Here is a 20,668-nt window from a genome sequence, read left to right as displayed (position 1 = left end):
CAGTGAAGGTTTCAACTTGGATCTCTTGTCAGTGCTTGTAATTCATCGTGTTCAAAACCCATTCCATTATCCCATCCCCCAAGAGAAACAACACTTTAAGACCACCTCCCATCTTCCGTGTCACCATCTGTGGAACCCCCGCTCCTTTCAGGCCCCCAGACATATTCGATTGCTCCCTCGCCTTTGCCCTTGCGTCCCGTCTGTCAGTGCGTCTTGCCTCTCTTCTCCGCACCGTCTTATGTTTCTGCTCCTTCCTTTCTGTTTTCTCAGGCAGGGTCCTCAGTGCAGGTCCCCATTACCTCCCCCCTGGACTGCTAGGACAGCCCAGGTCAGCTCACCCAAGACCGGTGAAGTTTACCTCTTTCAGGAGGTAAATTTATTTTATTTGAACAGTTTTGAGTGGTTGTATTTCCCAGATGTCATAATAACCAGAGGATAGAGAAATGCAGGTGACTTGGGAGTGCTGTCGTGGGGTCCATTGTGTTACCAGGTGGCGTGCGGTCGGCGTGCCCCGTACCTTAGATCAGTCTCCTCTCACACACCAGCTTTCATCTTGCCTTGGCTGTTTTGCTACCTGTCTCCTTATCTGGTGCTTTAACTCCGAGACCCTAAAGCATGAAGAAGAAGGGTTAACAGCACAGATTTGGTAGTCAGGCAGACCTTAGTTCAAATCCCAGCTCTGCTGGTAGTAGCAAAGTGAGCTTGGACAAACTGTGTCATCTCCCTGCACTCCACTTACCCATCTGTAAAACGGGAAATGCACCTGACCTTACGGTTGTGGGGTGTGTGCACCTGGAGTCTGACACAGAGAGCAAACCCAGTAACGATAGCCCCTCTACGACTTGTTAATGGAGTGTTAGATGACAGTCAGTATAAAGTGAGTGGCTTTAGTGGTAGGGCTTCACACCAGCCTTTTCAGTATTTAAAAATTACTTCCAAAAGATTGAAATTATCAGGAGAGGACAATTCTGGGTAAGTAGGCTGTTGGTGCCCACAGTGTAGACTGGTAGTTGCGTTGGGGGTGAGCATTTGTTAATGTATTAAATGCTCCTAAGTTGTCTCCAAGCAAAGCCTCAGCTTCCTGAGGGCAGAGACCACAGTGCTGGCTGCAAGCCCCCAACACCCAGTTAGCAGGAGCTGGAACGCTGTCCTTGTGCCCTTCAGAAGATATTAACATCTTTCTAGTCGCAGCTCAAGTCTTACTTACCTCCCCTGTAAACCCTTGCCTAACCACAGCCCATAGTGATTCCTGCCTCTGAACTCCTGTTGCATTTACTTCGGCAAGTTGCTTACGTTGCCCAGAATTGCCAGTTGTCCTTTTTACTTTGCACTGAACTTGGCGCCCCCATGAGATTTTAAGCTCCTTTAGCGCAGTGCCGATGTCTTAGGTGTCTTGTGCTTCCTTTTGTCCCCAGCTCCAGTCTTTTTATATAGAGGGCCCTTGATGGGATCAGTAGTATCGTGATTGTCGTTATTGATAAAGAATGCTGTAGAGCTTGTGGTTGATCCTAAACTGCTCTGGTGGAATATACTACTCATTTAACATTACACAGCTAGCAGGTAAATAGACGTTGATGGAAAATGATAGACAAGCCCCACAGACATTTAGTATACACTGTTCTGGAAATGTATTATTTAGAAATGGGCTAACCTGAAATTATCTTTGTTACTACTTGTGAAATATATAAACTTGACAAGCAGGATTACTGTCATTAAAATTTATGAATATTGTTACCTATATCAGTGAAGAAAACTTTTCTATTACTGTTCAACCCCCTGAGGCATCCAATTATGGTAATCAGCGATTATACAGGTTAACCCTTTTTAGGCGTTTTTAATGTCCATTCAGATGCGTATTTCTAACATTCGTATATTTTTTGAAATATTCTGTAATGTTACTGTACCTTATGTGCATAATGTGATATGCAAGAGAGATCTAGCAGTTAGCTGGGTACAAAAAAAAGAAAGATCTGTAGCTTCTCTCAGATACTTACTATTCGGTAGAAGTGTGTGGCCAAAGGACTACAGGAAGTGGGGAAGTTGGCACCTCCTAAACTAAGGTATTCTTTTTCTTTTTTTGGTCGTACTGTGCAGCTTGCCAGGGTCTTAGTTCCCCGGCCAGGGATGGAACCCATGCCCACAGTAATGGAAGCTTGGAGCCCTAACCACTGGACTGCCAAGTGAATTCCCAAACTAAGGTGTTCATGATTCTGTTCTCTTTAATAATATAACTGGATTCTGAGTGGTGATCTACAACACCAAAATTAAACTTTACATACTGATAAAAATGGTGCCACTGTTTCGCTTATAGTTCCTTCTCTCGAGCTTTGATAAGAGTCCAGTGAAATTGAATTCAGCTTAATTATTTTTTTAATCATAGTTGAACCCTCACTCATCCCTGTAGTATAGGCAGAGTCTGATCTTCCAGTAGATAATTTTGGGGTGGTGAAATGGAAAGGAAATGTACTCAGATGTGAAGCAACTTTTCAGTTCATCTAATTGTGAAATATAAAATTATGAAGAAACTAGGCAAATACGTGGAAAAAATGAACTAAATGAGCCAATCCTTTAACAAATGACCTTTTAAAAATTCTTGTGACTTAAGAGCTCAGGAAGATCATGAAGATTTTTAACTATCCTTTTTTTTTTAAGGTGGAAAAAATTATTCTTAACCCTAGAAAAATAAATTTCTCTTTAAACTATTAAGACAAAGTGGCACATAGAATTACCCAGATTTGAACTTCTGGGGTCAAGGTCTGGTTTTTCCACTTCTTATGGGAGCCTCAACCCATCACTTGACTTCCTAGTTTTCAAACTAGGACCCTTGTAAGAATGAAAGTGGAGAGGATGCTCTTACTAATTCATTTGGAATAACAAGGGTAATTCTGGACTGTCCCAAAGTCGGATGCACGTTTACCCTGTTCGTAAAACATCCTGCCCAGAGCCTGGTCCTTACTGGGTGCTCAGGATTTTAGAATCTGGAGAATCATGAGACTCCTGAGTAATAGGGTTTGAATTCAAGTGTGACAGCATTTGATGGACGTAAATGGCAGCTCTAATAAAGAGTAGAAGGCAAATGTTTTAAAAATATTATTTTGAAATGCAGACTTCCGTGCATATCTTTTTAAAAATGCAAAATGAGCATGTGAATAAAATGGCTAAAAGAGGATCCAGTGCTTTCACTGCCTTTAGCAGTGTCAGAAATGCACCCTAGGTGGCTGGGACCTGGATTTGTTTGGGGCATGAAAGAAGCAGTCTTTCATCTTTGTGGTAATAAGAAATGACTTCTTACAAGTAATGGAGTTTAATTCTGCTAACTATAGGATGTATTTTAGTGCCTATTTTATAGGGGCTGTATTTCATTTGCCATATGCAAGGAAGGACATATTACAGTTGTGTAGTACAAGTTGACTTAAATTTTAATAAATTAGTTTTTAAATGCTTTTTACTGGTCACTTTTATAACATCTGCATAAACTTGTATCAGTAACATTAAAAAGCATGCAGGGCCCTGATGAATATCTAATATTCAATGCTTATAATTTCGACCTTCTTATGAGACAGATGGTAACAGCGATGTGCCTTTTAGAAAGTTTAGTTCTAAATTGTGGTGACTCACTGCTTTCACATGAGTGACAATGCGGTAGTCCTGTCAGGAGTTATTTTGGGAGGCTACTCGGGCTTTTGTGGAACAGTCTGGGTCTCGTGGCCCCCTCTAGGGAGCAGGTATGAGTTTTGCAGATTTATCTCACAGTGATTTCCCTGGTGCCTCACTCCCCATGGGCTCAAAACCTGCCCTCACGCCCATATGGTAAGAGCCTCCCAGTCTCCCAAGGAAGGTGGAGAAAAATTCACTTCCTCTTCCAAGAACCAAATAGGAAGGGCAGAGATGACTTAAAACGTGATTGAAATGGTGACGTAGGATCAAACTGAAAATGCCCGTTAAACCCCCTGCCTTTTCTGAGAAGAAAATTGACAGATAAGGAGGGCAGCAGGCCTTGAAGAGCACAAAGGTCAACACAGAAAGAAATGAGAGGAAACAGCTCTTCCTAGAGTGGAAAACATAAAGGCCCTTGCCTTCCTCGGCCCCAGCCTTGGGGATCTGAATAAATAGAATGCAAAGGGTGTGGGCTGGGATTCTCCACGAATCAGGAGTACTTGTTCCAGAAAAATAATCTCAAGGAGAAATGTTTGGCAATAAGTTTGGTTATTCCTGTAGGATTGTTTTGAGACTAAGCTACGCAACTATCAGCAACGGTTTATCACTTATAAGATAGTTTAGAGATTTAAAAATAAGTAACAGTAGTAGTAATAATAATAATTGCTCTTATTATTATTGAAGACTTTCTTTACCTATATTTTCTTTGAGCAGTTTGCTTCACAGAGCAAAATGACCCCTGCTACAGAATAAAGGTAATAAGACTGTAATGGCAAACTTCCAGCTCTAAGATAAATAAGTTCTGGGATGTTAACGTACAGCCTGTGACTGTAGTCAACAACTGGGTATTGTGTACTTGAAAGCTGCTAAGAGAGTAGATCTTAAATGTTCTCACCACACACACACACAAAAGGTAATTAGGTGATGGAGGTGGTAACTAACCTTATTATGATCATCGTTTTGCACCATATTTTCGTATCAAATCATCACGTTGTACACGTTAAACTGCCACGATTTTATGTGTGTTATATCTCAGTCAAGCTGGAGGGGGAAATAAGGCTGTATTGGGAATTGCTAATCTACTTCTTAGAATAGTGGCTGCTGACCTTATAAAGGAGCAGCAGTGGCCACACCAGGCCAGGCCAGAGTCTGCAGCAGGCGGTGCGGCGAAGGGTGTCTCTAGCCATGCAGGTCTCCTCTCTGATCCCGCGAATGTCACCAGAGGTACCCAGTGACAATTTCCACAATTTTATGACCCTTGGCTGTCATCCCAGTAGCAAATAAGTCATAAGCCATTCTCTTCCCCTCTGTAAAATTCCACTGCTACACCCTGGCCTTTCCACCAAGATTTTTCTGGAACAGTGAAAACAGAGAATAGAGCTACATCTCCTTTACGTAACATCAGCATATTTCTTCGGCCACCTCTGACCCCTCGCTGCCCCCCTCCCTGTCCTCCTGCCACAAAGCACTGAGGATGGAGCAGTGAGGGGCAAGCTCGATACCAAAGAATAAAGGAAATGCTTATTGCTTTGCCCCTTCAGTGGATACGTTACTAAAAGCTGAGGGATTGGTCATTTCTATGTTGTATAAAATATCTAGAACAATGTGGTTATTTAATACTGATAAATATAGAAAAGCTATTTTCTGTGTTATTATAGAATTAAGGGGAGATTGACTTGAACAAAAAGTACCATAGGAAGAAACAGGTAAAGTGTGAATTCTGAATGAGCAAGCCAAAATAGTCTTTGTCAGGCAGAAGGCTGTCTACAGAAGTATAGTCATGTTACACAAGTAGATGTTGGAGTTCAGGAACCAAACAAGAAAGGAAGCTTCTGTCAGATCTATGGGATCAGCGTCAAGGTAGGGTTCAGAGCAGGTGCTGGGTGTTAGACAGGTTGAGGTTGCTGCTGGGAAGTGAGAGCACATCCGGGATGAAGTATAGACAGAACATGACTGCTGACCCCAGGACAGGAGCTGCCTGGACTCTGCCTTAGTTTGGGTGGAAAAGTATTGGCAGGTTTTTCTTTATTCTCCAGAGTGAGGCCAGGTTCCATAGGTGCTTGTGACTGGTAATTGCTGTATAGCTAGAAAACTAAGCTCTCCTTGAAGCCTGATCGGTTAGAGTGCTTTATTCCATCAACTGAGTGCCTCCCATATGTAACAAACCCGGCTTAATGCTGGGGGAGAAAAGAAGTATAACCTGTGGCTCGCGCCTTCCCAATATAGCCTGGTTACGGAAACATGACTTAAACGTATAAAAAGTTATATAGCACAAAAGATAAGTAATTCAGTTCAAGACAAGAGATTCTGCAAGGCAGAAATGCAGTTTGTGGGCAAATGGGCAGTGCACATGGTAAGTGCCTTAGGAATGGAGAGTTGGGAATATCAGTGTAGGTTGGAGTTGTCTGGGAAGAGGAGGCATCTGAATTGTCTTATCTTTGGATAAGCTGAGAGAAGAGGTGAAGGCATGTCGGATGGGGGAATTGTGTAAGAGCATGGAGGTAGGAACTGTAAGAGACAGTCTAGAAACAGTGAGTAGAACAGCTTAATTAAAATTGAGGGTTCAGGAAGGTTAATAGTTGGAGGTGAAGCCAACAAAGCAGTTGAAATACAAATGTGAAGGTGTTAAGAGTCCTCAAATTTACCTTCTAGACACTAAGGAATCATTGAAAGTTTCTGGACAGAGACGTGACATGCTTAGAAATGTTCTAGGAAGAGAATCTGGTGGCTGAATGTGGGCAAATTAGAGGAAGAAAGAGTGTTCAGGTAGACCAGATGTCTGTGCTTGCTTTTGTCTACTGGAGAGTGATAAATGCTTTAACTATGGAAGAGGCAGCAAGAACAGAAACAAAGAGATGGTTACAAGAGACATTTTGAAGGACAGAGAAATGAGACTCCAAATCTTCTTGTCTATGGAGGCAAAGAAGAATCCTCAAAGGTTTGGAACCAAGTGACTAGAAGAATATTTTATGAACAGCCATGCAGACATTATCATGGAGGGTGAAATGGCTAGATTTTTAGGAAAAGGTAAGGAGTTCATCTTTGGAAGATCATCCTTGATTTTGTAGCAGGAGGCAGAAATACGTCACTGGAAGGCACAAGGGAGCATTTCGCCTGTGATGAACGTGTCGGGGTCGCCTGCATAGAGGTGACAGCTTCGATCCAGAGAGAACAGAGTCCAAACATTGGAGACGCCCACATTTTAAAGGAGGAAGAGGAAGAGGAACCAGCCAGCACACAATGTGCAGTCAGACGCGGGATAGGGAGGATACAGATTCACACAGCACAGATAAGAGCATCAAGAAGGAAGTCATGGTCAGCAGTATCAGATTGGTCAGTTGCCGAGAGGTCAAAGGGATTAGAGGCTGAAAAAAGGCCATGGGATTAGGCAATTAGGAAGTCGTTTACCTTTAAGAACAGAGTCCTGTAGTGTGTGTATGTGTGTGGTGAGATGGATTAAGGAGTGAGGCCTTGAAGAAAAGGGAGCATAAACCATTGATTACAGGTGAGAAGAAGGGAAGTATCAAAAAGGAAGAATACGGCTGTTACTCCTCTTACCTTCCAAGTTGGGAGTTGCCATGTGCAGATGTGAAGGCAGAAGAGAAAGATTGTCACTGATTCTTTTGGCAAAACTTTATTAAGTACCTACTAAGGACTTGGATCCAATCAACAGGGAGAAGTGGAAAGCCATCAGAGTGGACAGCGGAGGGAGCATAGCATTCAAGAGAAAATGAGAGAGGCTGAATCGTGAGAATAGGGGGAACTTCTAGTGTTGGAACAGAGAGACACCTCTTACTCTGAGACCAGAAAGATGGAAGAGAGGATGGATGCAAATTCAGGAGTGTTTTGAAATGAAGAGAATAAAGGTGGACAGCAAAGCTGCTGGCCTCAGGCTTCTGGACAAAGTGGAAGATGGGTTGTTGCTGAGAGAGAGGGTGGACTAGGGTGATGGGTGACGAGGAGAGAAGGAAAATGTTAAATAACCACCCTAGGTAATGCTACGGGGTCAGAGAGACACGAACACTGGGATCGCTAAACACCAACGGTGCTTGATCGAAACCCCACTTTCCTTATGCTTTTATAGGAAATGTTTCTCGACTGCAGCTTAGAAGATGGGCAGTGTTTCTGCTTTTACCTGTAAGGACTTATCCTTCCTCATCTCCTTGTTACTTCTCCTTAATTAATTTTTATGAATTTTTGTTTGTTTCCACTATCACCATAATTATAAATTGTACAGCCATTCCAGAGTTATGGTCTTACAGATTTCTGAGGTTATCTAAATTGTGGGTGAGGTTTTGATATGAAATAGTATTACTTTCTAGATAAATTTATTGATAGATAAATTTAGCAGGAGCGCTGAGTGAACAGAGCCCATGAATTGTGCTGCCCACTCCTCCCCTCCAAAACAAAGCTGATAAAATGATTTCAGACTATCTAAATGAAAACATCAGACCAACTGCTGGTCGATTCAACCCTGCAGAATCATTTAAGGTGACTGAGATGCCAGGGGGTCATTATGGTTCATCCAGAAGCCAGCAGATCACGAGTGGCTCTGTGCTCGGACCTGTATGGAAGCTGTTTCCTCACGTGAGTAAGCCTGACAGTCTTAGGGCCTGTGACAGAGGGGAGCTGGCCACGTGAGACAACTAAGTATGTGACAGCTGGGCCACCTGATACAGTCTTCAGTTTTAATAGGATTGCAGCCCAGTGAGAACTGAGGAAGAATTTGTTTCTATCACAAACAATATTTATTTAAAAAAAACGACATAATGAACTAAGTTCTGGTATTCTAATCGTGTTTCTGAGTCTTGAATGTATTCCCACCCTGCAAGTCTCCCACCCTCCTGATGGTGGCGGGCAGAACACTGGAACCCCTGGAGCCCACAGACTGAGTGACGAGCCGGTGCTTCTGGGTGGAATAGATTCACTTTTCCGACGTTGTTTCGAAGTGAGAAGACAGTATACTCTAGGACCCATGCTGCCGGTCCGAACTGCAGTGGCTCTGTCGCGTTCATTCGTGTAAGGGTGACTAAGATATTTCTTTTCGCCTTTCTCTTTCTCACAGGTATGGCCTCACATGTGCAAGTTTTCTCCCCTCACACCCTTCAATCAAGTGCCTTCTGTAGCGTGAAGAAACTGAAAGTAGAGCCGAGTTCCAACTGGGACATGACCGGGTACGGCTCCCACAGCAAAGTGTATGGCCAGAACAAGAACGCGCCACCATCCCAGCCAGCCGCCACGACCGTCAGCGCCTCCCTGCCCATCCCAAACCCCAGCCTACCGTACGAGCAGACCATCATCTTCCCAGGAAGCACTGGGCACATCGTCGTGACATCAGCAGGTAGCACTTCCGTCACCGGGCCAGTCCTCGGCGGACCGCACAACCTCATGCGTCGCAGCACTGTGAGCCTTCTTGATACCTACCAAAAATGCGGACTCAAGCGGAAGAGTGAGGAGATCGAGAACACGAGCAGCGTGCAGATCATCGAAGAGCATCCACCCATGATTCCGAATAACGCGAGTGGGGCCACTGTAGCCACTGCCACCACCTCGACTGCCACTTCCAAAAACAGTGGCTCCAACAGCGAGGGGGATTATCAGCTGGTCCAGCATGAGGTGCTGTGCTCCATGACCAACACTTACGAGGTCTTAGAGTTCCTGGGCCGAGGGACGTTTGGGCAAGTGGTCAAGTGCTGGAAACGGGGCACCAATGAGATTGTGGCCATCAAGATCCTGAAGAACCACCCGTCATACGCCCGCCAAGGTCAGATCGAAGTGAGCATCCTGGCCCGCCTGAGCACAGAGAGCGCCGACGACTTCAACTTCGTCCGTGCCTACGAGTGCTTCCAGCACAAGAATCACACGTGCTTGGTCTTTGAGATGCTGGAGCAGAACCTCTATGACTTTCTGAAGCAGAACAAGTTCAGCCCCTTGCCCCTCAAATACATTCGCCCGGTCCTCCAGCAGGTTGCCACAGCCCTGATGAAGCTAAAAAGCCTAGGTCTCATCCATGCGGACCTCAAACCAGAAAACATCATGCTGGTGGATCCATCTAGACAACCGTACAGAGTCAAGGTCATCGACTTTGGTTCAGCCAGTCACGTGTCCAAGGCTGTGTGCTCCACCTACCTGCAGTCCAGGTATTACAGGTAAGGCCGTTCGCCCCGAGACAGGAGATGCTGAATGCCCAGCGGCATTCCCGGAGCACGTGCAGTGTTGGTCACTACCTGGGAGGTAAGATTGCTGCCCTCAAGTGATCACGATTTAGTCGGGAAATAGGACATGTGCACATTGAAATGATGATTAGAAGCCACGTAAGAATGGAGCCGAGTAAGATTCTTGGCGTAGAGGTTCAGAGTTGGGAGGGATTCCTGGGGGCTGTGGGCAAAGAGCAAAGGCATGGTCGGGGAGTCAGGTTGTCACGGACGGGTGGAATCCAGACATGGGTGAAGGAGCGAGAGAGACACGCATTATGATCCCTCTGGCAAGGGTGCGCAAGACTCGCACTGCAGACCGGGAGGACGCCCGCCTGGCAGAGCAGAGGATCCGTGGGTGGTGGAAAATCTGATTGCAGGGATAGGTTGGGACCAGGATGGTGGGGTCTTAGATACCAGGTGAAGGGGTTGCAACTGTGTCCATAAACGTGGAGCAAGTGCCGAAACATTTGAACGACAGAGGGTGGGTGATAGGATGAAAGTGATGCTCTGAGAAGATGACTCTGTGCCCGTGTGGGAAGGGGATGGGAGGAGGGAGGGTCTGTAGCCTAGGGACCAGTCAGCGTGCTCCAGTGGTGGGAGAACTTTGGGCTCAGGAAGATGAAGGATTGTAGCACCCTTGGTGGGAAAGTGTGACGCTTTTCATTCCTTCACTCGTTCAACAAGGATTTATTTCCCTTCTAACGTGAGCCAGGCACAGCGCTGGGGACCGGGACACAGCCAGGAGGGCAGAGGCAAGGCCCATCTGGGGTCACCAGCCCATCCGAGGGATAGCCAGTGCCTTGGCCAGCTCCCCGCCGCCGTTGTCACTCTACACTTGGGGGTGCCAGTTCAGCAGGCCAGGCCGCTCCATCCTAGGTCTTGGCCTGAATTTAGGGTGAACTGCAGCAAAGTCAAGGCTGCTTGGGCTTTTATTATTTTGTTAACTTGATGCCGTTTAATGGACGATACCGGCTTTATTCATGTTTTCTAAAACTTGAGCTGAGCAACTTGTAAAAGTCCGTGGCATACTGCTTCCCACCCTGGCTCCATGTCAAAAGCACCGGTGGGTGGAGCGGGCTTTAAAAAATAACCTGATTTAGGTCCCAGTCCCCGCAAACTGAATCATCGACATCTCTGGGGGTGGCGTCCTATATGGGTGTTTTTCACAGCTCTCCTGGGGCTCCCAGTGCACAGCCAGGGTTAGGAATCGCGGCTCTGGTGGGACCCAGATGAGAGCACTGGCTCTGGGGTCAGGAAAGCCTCAACCCTCCACTCGCTGAGCTGTGCGACTGGGCTGGTTGCCTCGTTTCTCTAACCCCTTCGTTCCTGACCCATAACCTGGGCGAGTCCGGGCAGCAGCCGTGTTGGGGCTGTTGGATGGCGGAGCCGGGACGCAGCTGGGTTCTTGGCTCCGTATCTGGCGTGTGGTCAGTGCACAGGGCTTGGATGGAAATGGGAAGCGAGTGAGTCTGTTCTGGGGAGATGGCGATGGGCTGTGTCTGAGGGCATGTTGAACGGTCTGGTGAAAGTGGAAGTTGGCGAGATACGAAGCTAAAACTCCCATGAGAAGATGGGGCTGACAACACATTTAAGAGGTTGACACGTGGGCAGCAGACCCAGGATCCCACGGCTCCTCCGTGACCGAGCCCTGCTGGCCCGACCCCTGAGTGAGCACGTGCTTTCCCCACACCTCCTTCCCGGCCACGGAGAAAGGCGGGGAATGTGCTTGAGCCGCGTCAGCACAGCTGGCCCGTCACACGTTCTGAGGCACACCCGTCCCCCCCACGCCTTGTTTGCCGATTTGCTCACCCCTCCGGCCGGCCGGCTTTGTCACAGGTGCCCTCGCCCGGCCCTCAGCCCGTGGGTCTCTGTCCTTGACCTCGTACCCCTTCCCCTGGGAGGTCTGTGGCCACAGGCCACACGCCCACACTGCCCCCTCACCTCCCTCATCTCAGTCCCGAATTACACAAGTCTCTAGGCCCCTCCACCCGTGCTGTCCTCCCCCTGCCGCCTGCCCTGAGCATCCAGGAGGAGCCTCGCATCTGCGTCCCTGCTGGGCTCCGGGTGGGGTGGATCTGTACTGCTCACCCGGTTCCTCTCCGCTCACCAGCTTCTTAGACGCCTGCGGTCTGCTGTCAGGCCCGCAGCCCCAGAGCCAGGCAGAGGGGGAGGCTGTGAGCCCAGGGCTGTGGCCACCGAGGAAGGGGAGCCTGGGCCTGAAGGTGGAGGGAGCAGGCCCTGCGGACCCCCGGGAGAGGGTGAAGGAGGACGCTGGCCAGGGGCCGGAACAACAGGCGTGCTCTCTACAAAGTGCCCTTCTCTGAACGCAAGCTCTGGGTGGTACCATCTGGGGTCAGCAGCCCATCCGAGGGATAGCCAGTGCCTTGGCCAGCTCCCCGCCGCCGTTGTCACTCTACACTTGGGGGTGCCAGTTCAGCAGGCCAGGCCGCTCCATCCTAGGTCTTGGCCTGAATTTAGGGTGAACTGCAGCAAAGTCAAGGCTGCTTGGGCTTTTATTATTTTGTTAACTTGATGCCGTTTAATGGACGATACTGGCTTTATTCATGTTTTCTAAAACTTGAGCCGAGCAACTTGTAAAAAGGCTTTTAAAAATTCTATTTAAAAGGCAATGCAGGGGCTTCCCTGGTGGTGCAGTGGTTGAGAGTCCACCTGCCGATGCAGGGGACGCGGGTTCATGCCCCGGTCCGGGAAGATCCCACATGCCGCGGAGCGGCTGGGCCCGTGAGCCATGGCCACTGAGCCTGCGCGTCCGGAGCCTGTGCTCCACAACGGGAGAGGCCACAACAGTGAGAGACCCGCGTACCGCAAAAAAAAAAAAAAAAAGAAAAAAGGCAATGCATACTTATAGCCAAACTTGATGCACTGGGTAAGCTGACTTTGGGACTCTTGGCCTCGCTCGTGTTCTCACCTTCCTGTGCCCACGTGACGTGTGGCACCCCTCTCGCAGCAGACAGACTCTCCAGGCTTCCTGTGCTTTCGTGTCGGCCCCGGTGCCCGGGGACCGGGGACCCCAGCGCAGGAGCTCTGGGAGGCAGGAGAAACCGCTCCACCGGGTATGGAAGGCTCGTGTGCCGAGAGTCCAGGGCTCTCCTTAGCCCCCCTCTCCGTCTTCCACTTGCAGCCCCGGTGCCCCCATTTGCCTTGCAAGGCCCTCCCTCTGGTTGTGTTGTGACCCCTTTCTTTAGACCTCCTGTGACTGTTGCCTAAATTTCTGAGCAGGACCTCTTCCTCCTGTGGTCGCTTTGACCAAAAAAGGCGAGAGTCCTTCGGGTCCTCCTGGTGGCCGCCTGTGCCCAGCTCTGCTTTAGGGGCACCGTCAACATGAAGCCAGCCCAGGGTTTCTGCCTGAAGTGATGCTTCATCTCTAAATTGGTCACAGCGTCCTGTTCCTCCCCCGGGGCTCGTCTGAACCCCGGAGTAGTTTGCTACCACACACAGCAGTTTGAGGGTTTGAGGACAGCCTCCAGCCCGGTCGGCATCAGTCCTTGCTGTGGGACAGCCAGCTCCCGGCCACATTGGTCCAGTCGATTTTCCTGATTGTGTTGCCTCTTACGGGGGAGAGGAGGTGGGTGGAGAAGGCTCCTCAGTGGTCCGTTGTTATCTGAGAAGGTCGGTGTTCTCAGCTGCGTCGTGAGAGACTGTGTTTGAGCCACCTGGAGTAGAGGAGTCATCACCCTTCGACAGGGCCTGGGTCCCCCGGGCCCCCTGTATCTGAGCTGGGCCGTCATCCCCTGGCGACGTCACTTTCAAAGAGGAGGACATTTAACGTCCTGCCCTGTTTTTAAGTGGACAGTATTAAATGTCTCAGCCCACCGTCGTCCCCGCCTAGTGATGTGGAAACAGTCTGATATAAAGAGATGTTCCTGTCCTCGTGGGGCCGGGGTGGGGGGATGTACCTGGAAAAGTAGGTGTGTCTCGGGGAGCAAACGGTTTCCCCCGGCTATTAGGCACGTGCTTGGTTGAGGCCGGGCATATTGCCGTAGGTATCCTGTGAAGCAAGCCTGACCATGTGTTTTTCAGGAAACAAAGGCTGCTTTTTTCATTGTTTAACCCTGATGCGTGGGTAGCTCCTTCCAACCTGACCTTCCAACTTGAAGGTCAGTAACCTAGTTAAACCATCCAACCACGCTGGTCACAGGCTTTATTGTGCATAAGAATCACTTGGAGAGCGTGTTAAGAACATACTACCGCCACGGCCCTGCCCCAGACCCACTGCACCCCGGTCTCCAGAGGGGTGTCCCTGGAGAAAGTCCTCGCCCTGCACACACCCCAAGACTCGCCACGGGGAATCAGAGGTGAGCTTGTGCAGGTGGTTGGAGGCCCACTGAGAGAGAAAGGGGTCCTTAATGGTGTCTCCTTTGAAGAGTTCACACCCTAAGGGATGGAACTGAAGCAGATCCTGTGCACTTCTGTGAACGTACCTTGGAAGTCCCTGCCGTTTCCCTACAGCAGCCCTGCCTTATCCTCCAGGTTACGTTCCAAGACCCCCAGTGGATGTCCCTGAAACTGAGGATAGTACCGAACCCTATGTACACTGTTTTTTCCCATATGCATAGGAAATTTACAAATTAGACACAGTAAGAGATTAACATTGGTAACTAATAATACAATAGAACAGTTACAAGAATATACTGTAATAAAAGTTATGTGAATGTGGTGTCTCTCTCAGAATATCTTATTGCACAAATTCAGTGCCTTTTCCGTCTTAACCAAGCCCTATCGCACACTGTGGCCGTAACTTGCAGTTTGAGGCGCGACAGCAAAACTAGCATGAATTTATTTTTTCCTTCTTCACAATTTAACGGATAGAAGATTCATTCTTACCGTAGATCTTAGCAACCTCAGCATACTTTCTTTTTCTTTCCTTATTAAATGGAGAACTTTCACCTTTTCACTTAAAGGGAGCACTTTCCAGGCTTCTCTTTGGAGTATCTGAATTGCCAGCATCAGTGTTCTTGCCAGTTGGGGCCATTATTAAGTAAAATGAGGGCTACTCGAACACAAGCACCACGATGCCACAGTCAGTCTGATCACCGAGCGGGCTACTAGGAGACAAATGGGCAGGGCGTGTCGGCCAAAGGGAAGAGTCCCGTCCTGCGTGGGGTAGAACGGGACTTTGTGAGACTTTATCACGCTCCTCAGAACAGCAGGCAGTTTAAAACTTAAAAATGGTTTGTTTCTGGAATTTTTCACTTAATATTTTTGGATCGCGGCTGACTGTGATTAAGGGGGGACTACTGCATTTGATTCTACATTGATGCCAGTTAGTTTTTTGGAGCAAGCAATAAATTGATGCTGGGGTATTTCCGCTGTCAGTGTGACCAGCAAACTGAAAACAAGACTAAATATTAAGCTCTACTCAGGAAAAACAAACGGAAAGCCATGCCATTCAGGCAGGAGATAGAGATTGAAATGTGTGGATTTTTTTGTTTCTGCTCCGGTTATTCAAAATACTCTTGTCTAGACTTAATTTGAAACACTTAAGACCATTACCAGGACCAAAGAAAAAGGGTGGGGCGTGCATAAAAATTTAGGACATGAAGAAAAGGCCAGTAATCTACTCTTTCAGAATAATGTAACCTTTTTTGTCTGGTTCTTTTGGTTTCAGACACTGTCTTCAAATTGATTCCATGGTGGTTTTAGGTGAGGGGGAGATAAATTTTAATTCAGTTCAATTCATCAAACATTCATTGGATGCCTACTGTGTGTCCTGCGATGTACTGACGGGTAGGAGATAAGGCGCAAGATGTCTAATCTGGAGGAGTTTATGGTTTCTCTGAGGAGATTAAGAGACACAAATTGCCTAGAGTGTATTTCTGATACTTTGATATTACAAATGTTTGATCACTCAGCAGATATTCATTGAGACTCTAGGGAACCCGTGATGAGAAAAACCAGTTAAAGAGATTCAAAGCCAGTGAAAGATTTTGCGAGATGGGTTAATAGGGAGGGTTTTTATTATATTTTTTATTTTTTTTACATCTTTATTGGAGTATAATTGCTTGACAATGGTGTGTTAGTTTCTGCTTTATAACAAGGTGAATCAGTTATACATATACATATGTTCCCATATCTCTTCCCCCTTGTGTCTCCCTCCCTCAATAGGTAGGGTTTTTAGAGAGCAAGCTGTATTGAAGTACTCTTGAGGTCCATCTTAAAGGAAATGTGAGATGGGGGTGGGAGGAGCCTGAGAGGCATGGAGATTGGAATTAATAAGGGAAGATGGGGGGGAGGGGGGATGACAGTGACACCTGCAAGGAGTTGAAGGCTTGGGCTGGCAAGTAAGGGTTAGGTGAGGGAGGCCTGACCGTGGAGAATTTTGATGGAGGCTTGAGGGGCTTGGACTTAACAAAGGAGTAATTCAGTGAAGTTAAGGATATTAGTGAAGTTAATCAATTGAAATGGGGGCAAAAAGTTGGGGAGCACGCAGAGGCTAGGAGACAATAGTAGTTATTCATAAATAAAGGGAAGAGGCCCTAGATTATAATGGGGATCCTCTCCCCATCCCCCATCAGTAGCCAGTATAAATGTGAACACTTTTAATGCTTTTAAATTCTGGTACTGTGATTGCAGAGTTGGCTAAGAGGGAATAGGTTTTGTTCGTTTGTTTGTTTTGCTGTCTTTTGTTTATGGACTTTGCTTTCCCTAAGGCACAGTTGTGAAGCTCTGGCCTCCAGAACCGGGTTTCAAGTCCCACCACTGGTATCAAGTAATAGCCTCTGGAAGGAGAGTTAAGAGACCTTAGCTCCAGTCCTGGCCCCGTCCATCCCCAGCTGACTGTGTTCCACTGAGTCAGTATATTGGTAGAATGTCAACTGTGAGGCATCCACAGCCCCGCATCTGGATCTCATTATGACCGGGGCCTGTGCTCAGTCCATGGCCAGGGGACAGTGTTCTCTCCTGTGGGCTGACCTTGGCCTCATTGGCTCAAACCGGGGACCCTCCATCATCTCCCCATCAGCAGGGAACACGGCATCTTCCAAAATATCTTTCGCTAAGTCGCTTCAAAAAAGGGGCATAGGGCTTCCCTGGTGGCCCAGTGGCTGAGAGTCCGCCTGCCGATGCAGGGGACACGGGTTCGTGCCCCGGTCCGGGAGGATCCCACATGCCGCAGAGCGTCTGGGCCGGTGAGCCATGGCTGCTGAGCCTGCGCCTCCGGAGCCTGTGCTCCGCAACCGGAGAGGCCACAACAGTGAGAGGCCCGCGTACCGCAAAAAAAAAAAAAGGGGGGGGGCATAACTTAATAAAGTCATAAAAATAGTTTCCAAAATTGCATAGCTTGTGCAGATTCCTGACTAGAAGTTAGGTTTGATTGAAAAGAAGAGCTCTGAAAGCATCTGCATTGCCGGCATTAGCTTTTTAAGTTAATTTGTGTTTTATTACTAGTAGATACAACAGGAAAGGCTTCTAGTTTACCCTTGAGAATATTGAGTGAAATATTCAACCCACTGACAGTCTCATTCACCCAGATGAGGGAGGTGGTTATAAATATGTAAAAGCTTTTAGAGTTGCAGTGTCTTTTCTGAGGAGAAGTAATCAATAAGTTATCGGGGCTATTAGGTTATCTTTAGTTTTCCCTTACTTGTCTCTAGGACCTTGAGTTGTGTGGTGAAATAATTTGAAATCGAATTTTTTTTTTTTAAGTATGAAATAATTAAAGGGAGAACCTCTCTGTGTATTTGAGTGTATCTCTGCCCTGGTGTTCCAGTCCCGCCTACACACACGCGCGTGCACAGTCACACGAATAAACACAGATAACACAGTACAAGCCCATGCATGACATACGCACAGCTCGGTGTGCTTGCAGGCACCTTGGTGACAGAAGCTAATGCAAAGATGCTGATGTACATAGATGCCTGCCACATGGAGGGAGACGCACGCCACAGACATGCGTATACATGCAGGGACACACACACAAGTTCAAAGACATTGAAAAACCATGCACATTCACAGACCACATGAACCAACCAGAGCGACCCCAGAGCAAGGGCCCAGGTGCAGAAGCAGTGTTGATGCCCCAGAAACTTGGCCCAGTTTCCTGCCTTGCTGCAGAATTGCCATCTACATGTCCCCAGACCTGAGGACAGGAGGGCTGGAACCACTCTTGAGCTCAAGGTATAAACCAGTTGTTTTCAAAGGGTGATCCAAGGACCCTCCTGCCGAAGTATCACCCAGGTGCTTGTTAAAAATGGAGATTCCTGGGTTGCAAAAGAAATCTAAGGAACAGGCTCTCTGCGGGGTGGAGCCAGATGACAGATTTAAGCAAGCTCTAGGGTGAACTCTTTTTTTAAGCCACTGTATTGAGGTATGATTGACATACAGAAAGCTGTACGTATTTACTGTGTACAGCTTGGTGAGTTTGGAGGTAAAGCCATCCCCACAGTTTATGCCTTAAAGAGATCCATCGCCTCCAGGAGTTTCTTCCTGCTTTAGTTATTTATTTACAGTTTTTAAATTATTGTTTTGTCCTTTAAGAACTGTTGCCAGAGGTGGCTTGGATCCCAGAGTCGGTTGCCCCACAGAGGGGGTTGCCACCTGACCTGTCAAAATGGGAGAAGTGGGGTGCCGTGGGCAACCTGGCACGGGGCTGTTGCCCTTTCACCTGGGTGGCTGAGAGCCCCGCCGTGGGGCCCAGTTGTTAGATTCCTTGTGGTCCAACCCCTTACGCCTCAATGGTGGTGACAGTGAAGATCCAAAAATCATTGGTGCATGCGACAGGAGGGGTTACTGGGTGGACTGGTGAACTGCCAGGTGGGTGGTTGGGAGGGGAAGCAGAGGGACAGAGGAGACATGAACACACGTGACTTTTTGCATAATTTGCAGTCGACGGAGCACTGACTGCTTAGTAGCTGCTGAACTCTCCCTGTGGCCACAGCTGGGCTTGGAGCTATAATCCTCACTTATGCATCGAGCAAGTCATTTTTTGAATTCCAAAGATGTGCCAGACACTGTGCTTTGTGCTGGGGTTTCAAGAAACGAGTAGGAGTGCCCTCAGCTATGCAGCTCTGCCCCCGAATCTGTCATGGAATGAGCTGTCCCTGGGGAGCCAGCGGTGGGCGTGCCAGGCTCCGCTGTCCTCGTCTACCCCGGTGTAGACATCTCTCCTTAAGCCAAGAAGGCAGAGCATGTTGCCTTTGAATCGCTCTGCCCAGTCTCCCTGGGCCGCTTGTATTATATGTTCCGAGTCCTGAGTGCCCTCCCCAGTGAAGGGGCCCCCTCCCCCCTGCCCTTGGCCTCCCCTGGCTGCGGGTCTCTGCATCACAGCTGGGACAGATCGGGCCAGCCTTTCCCCACCGCCTCACCAGCTCCCCAGAGGAGGAGGGAGCGCCCAGCCACAGCCTCGCCAGGGCAGCTCGAGCCCGGCGTTCCCTTTCGTCCTTGGCACCATCGGCCTCTGGCTCCCCGGGTCTTAAAGCCAGGTGGAGGAGCAGGGCTCTTGGTGACGAGTACTGGGCTGTGGCCCTCGTTCCTGGAAAGAGATGGAGATGGTGACATTGTAGAAGCGGTTGTCATAGGTGAGGTGTCCCCAAAGCATAGCCTGAGGCAGGGCTTGGGTGCAGCATGTCTGTTTGGGAGAAAACCTCAGGAAGCAGGAGGAAGGGAATGGGGTGGGGGGATACCGGGAGGAGTTAGGGGGTGGCTCCTGCTGTAGGCCTCAAGGACTGTGCCCCAGGAGCGGGGAGGCTGGGGCTCTGGGCCCTTTGAGACCGAGGGCCCTCAAGGGTATTGACTCCCCTGTGCCTTTGTTTGGGCCGAGCTTGTTCGAGGACTGGGTGGGTTTGAGGAGACTCAGGGGAGACTGCGAAGCAGAACAGACCACGTGACTGTGGCCAAGATCAGTGGGAACGTGACATGAGCCCAGAAGGACCCAAAGTGTGAGCACCAGCCCTGTGCTCGGGGATCCGCTCTGTCCTCCCCACCGATGACCTGTGTGCCATTTTTAAATGGAAAGGGAATAGAGGGGAAGTGCCTTTGTAGGCAAGTTTAAGTATTGCAGTCTAAGAATTCAGAGTTGAACTCCACGTTTTGGTTTTGGGGAGAGTTGGGAGATCTGAATGAAACGCTAAAAAAAAAAAAAAATCTTGCCTCCACCGCACTCTCCTTCTTTATCTGGCCAGCCTGCCCACTAGAGGTGGGAGATGGAGGCTGTGTCTGAGAGAGGAGACACCTGAGCAGGGGGAGGTGCCTGAAGCCTGAGTTTGTCAGAACCGTGGGGCGATGTGGAGGCGGGTTACTGTCTGCCGCGTTCTCTCTGCTGGTGCGTGTAGCTGTTGTGTGTTCCCCAAGGCGCCTTTGTTGAATGAGCGAGTGACTAACTGGCCAAATGAATGGATGAACGGATGGACGGATGGACGGATGGACGGATGGATGGATGGATGGATGGATGGATGGATGGATATATGGTATCAGTGGCCTCATGTTTATAGCTCAACTCACACTGTCACAGCAGAAACACCCACGTGCCCAGCTTCTTGTAGTCCTTCCTACAGTCCTTTCACTGTTGCCCTAAACCTCGGGCCCATGGCATCCAGCATCTCCAAACCCTGGATCATACGGGCCCCCTTTATCAGCCTTCTGGGGAGCAGACATCTCACCAAAAATGTTCGTTCCGTCAACCTGTGAGATTTCAATTTAAAACCTGAAGACAGCTGACTCAGCTTTTAACAGATTAGTTCCCTGATATCAGCCAACATCTGTCATGTCCCATTACACCTTGACAGAAAATTAGAAATGACTTCCCAGTATGAAGAAAGGGCCGAGCCCAGCAAGACCTGACTAGGGAACCTTGCACG

General features: G+C 48.4%; 1 protein-coding gene across 7 annotated transcripts in view; it reads left to right on the top strand.

Moving 5' to 3' along the window:
- The window catches only part of HIPK2 (homeodomain interacting protein kinase 2), a 187,320-nt gene that overhangs the window by 55,876 nt on the left and 110,776 nt on the right, over positions 1-20,668 (top strand). For all 7 annotated transcript variants that reach the window (XM_060020991.1, XM_060020990.1, XM_060020989.1 and 4 more), the window contains exon 2: positions 8,723-9,806. In XM_060020991.1, the coding sequence (XP_059876974.1) occupies positions 8,723-9,806 (1,084 nt within the window). The remainder of the gene's footprint in view (positions 1-8,722; positions 9,807-20,668) is intronic.

This window comes from Delphinus delphis, chromosome 9 (genome assembly GCF_949987515.2).
Source record: "Delphinus delphis chromosome 9, mDelDel1.2, whole genome shotgun sequence".
In the NCBI taxonomy this organism is placed as follows: Eukaryota; Metazoa; Chordata; class Mammalia; order Artiodactyla; family Delphinidae; genus Delphinus; species Delphinus delphis.
Note: the sequence above shows the minus strand (reverse complement) of the source record. Positions and strands in the feature narration are given on the sequence as shown.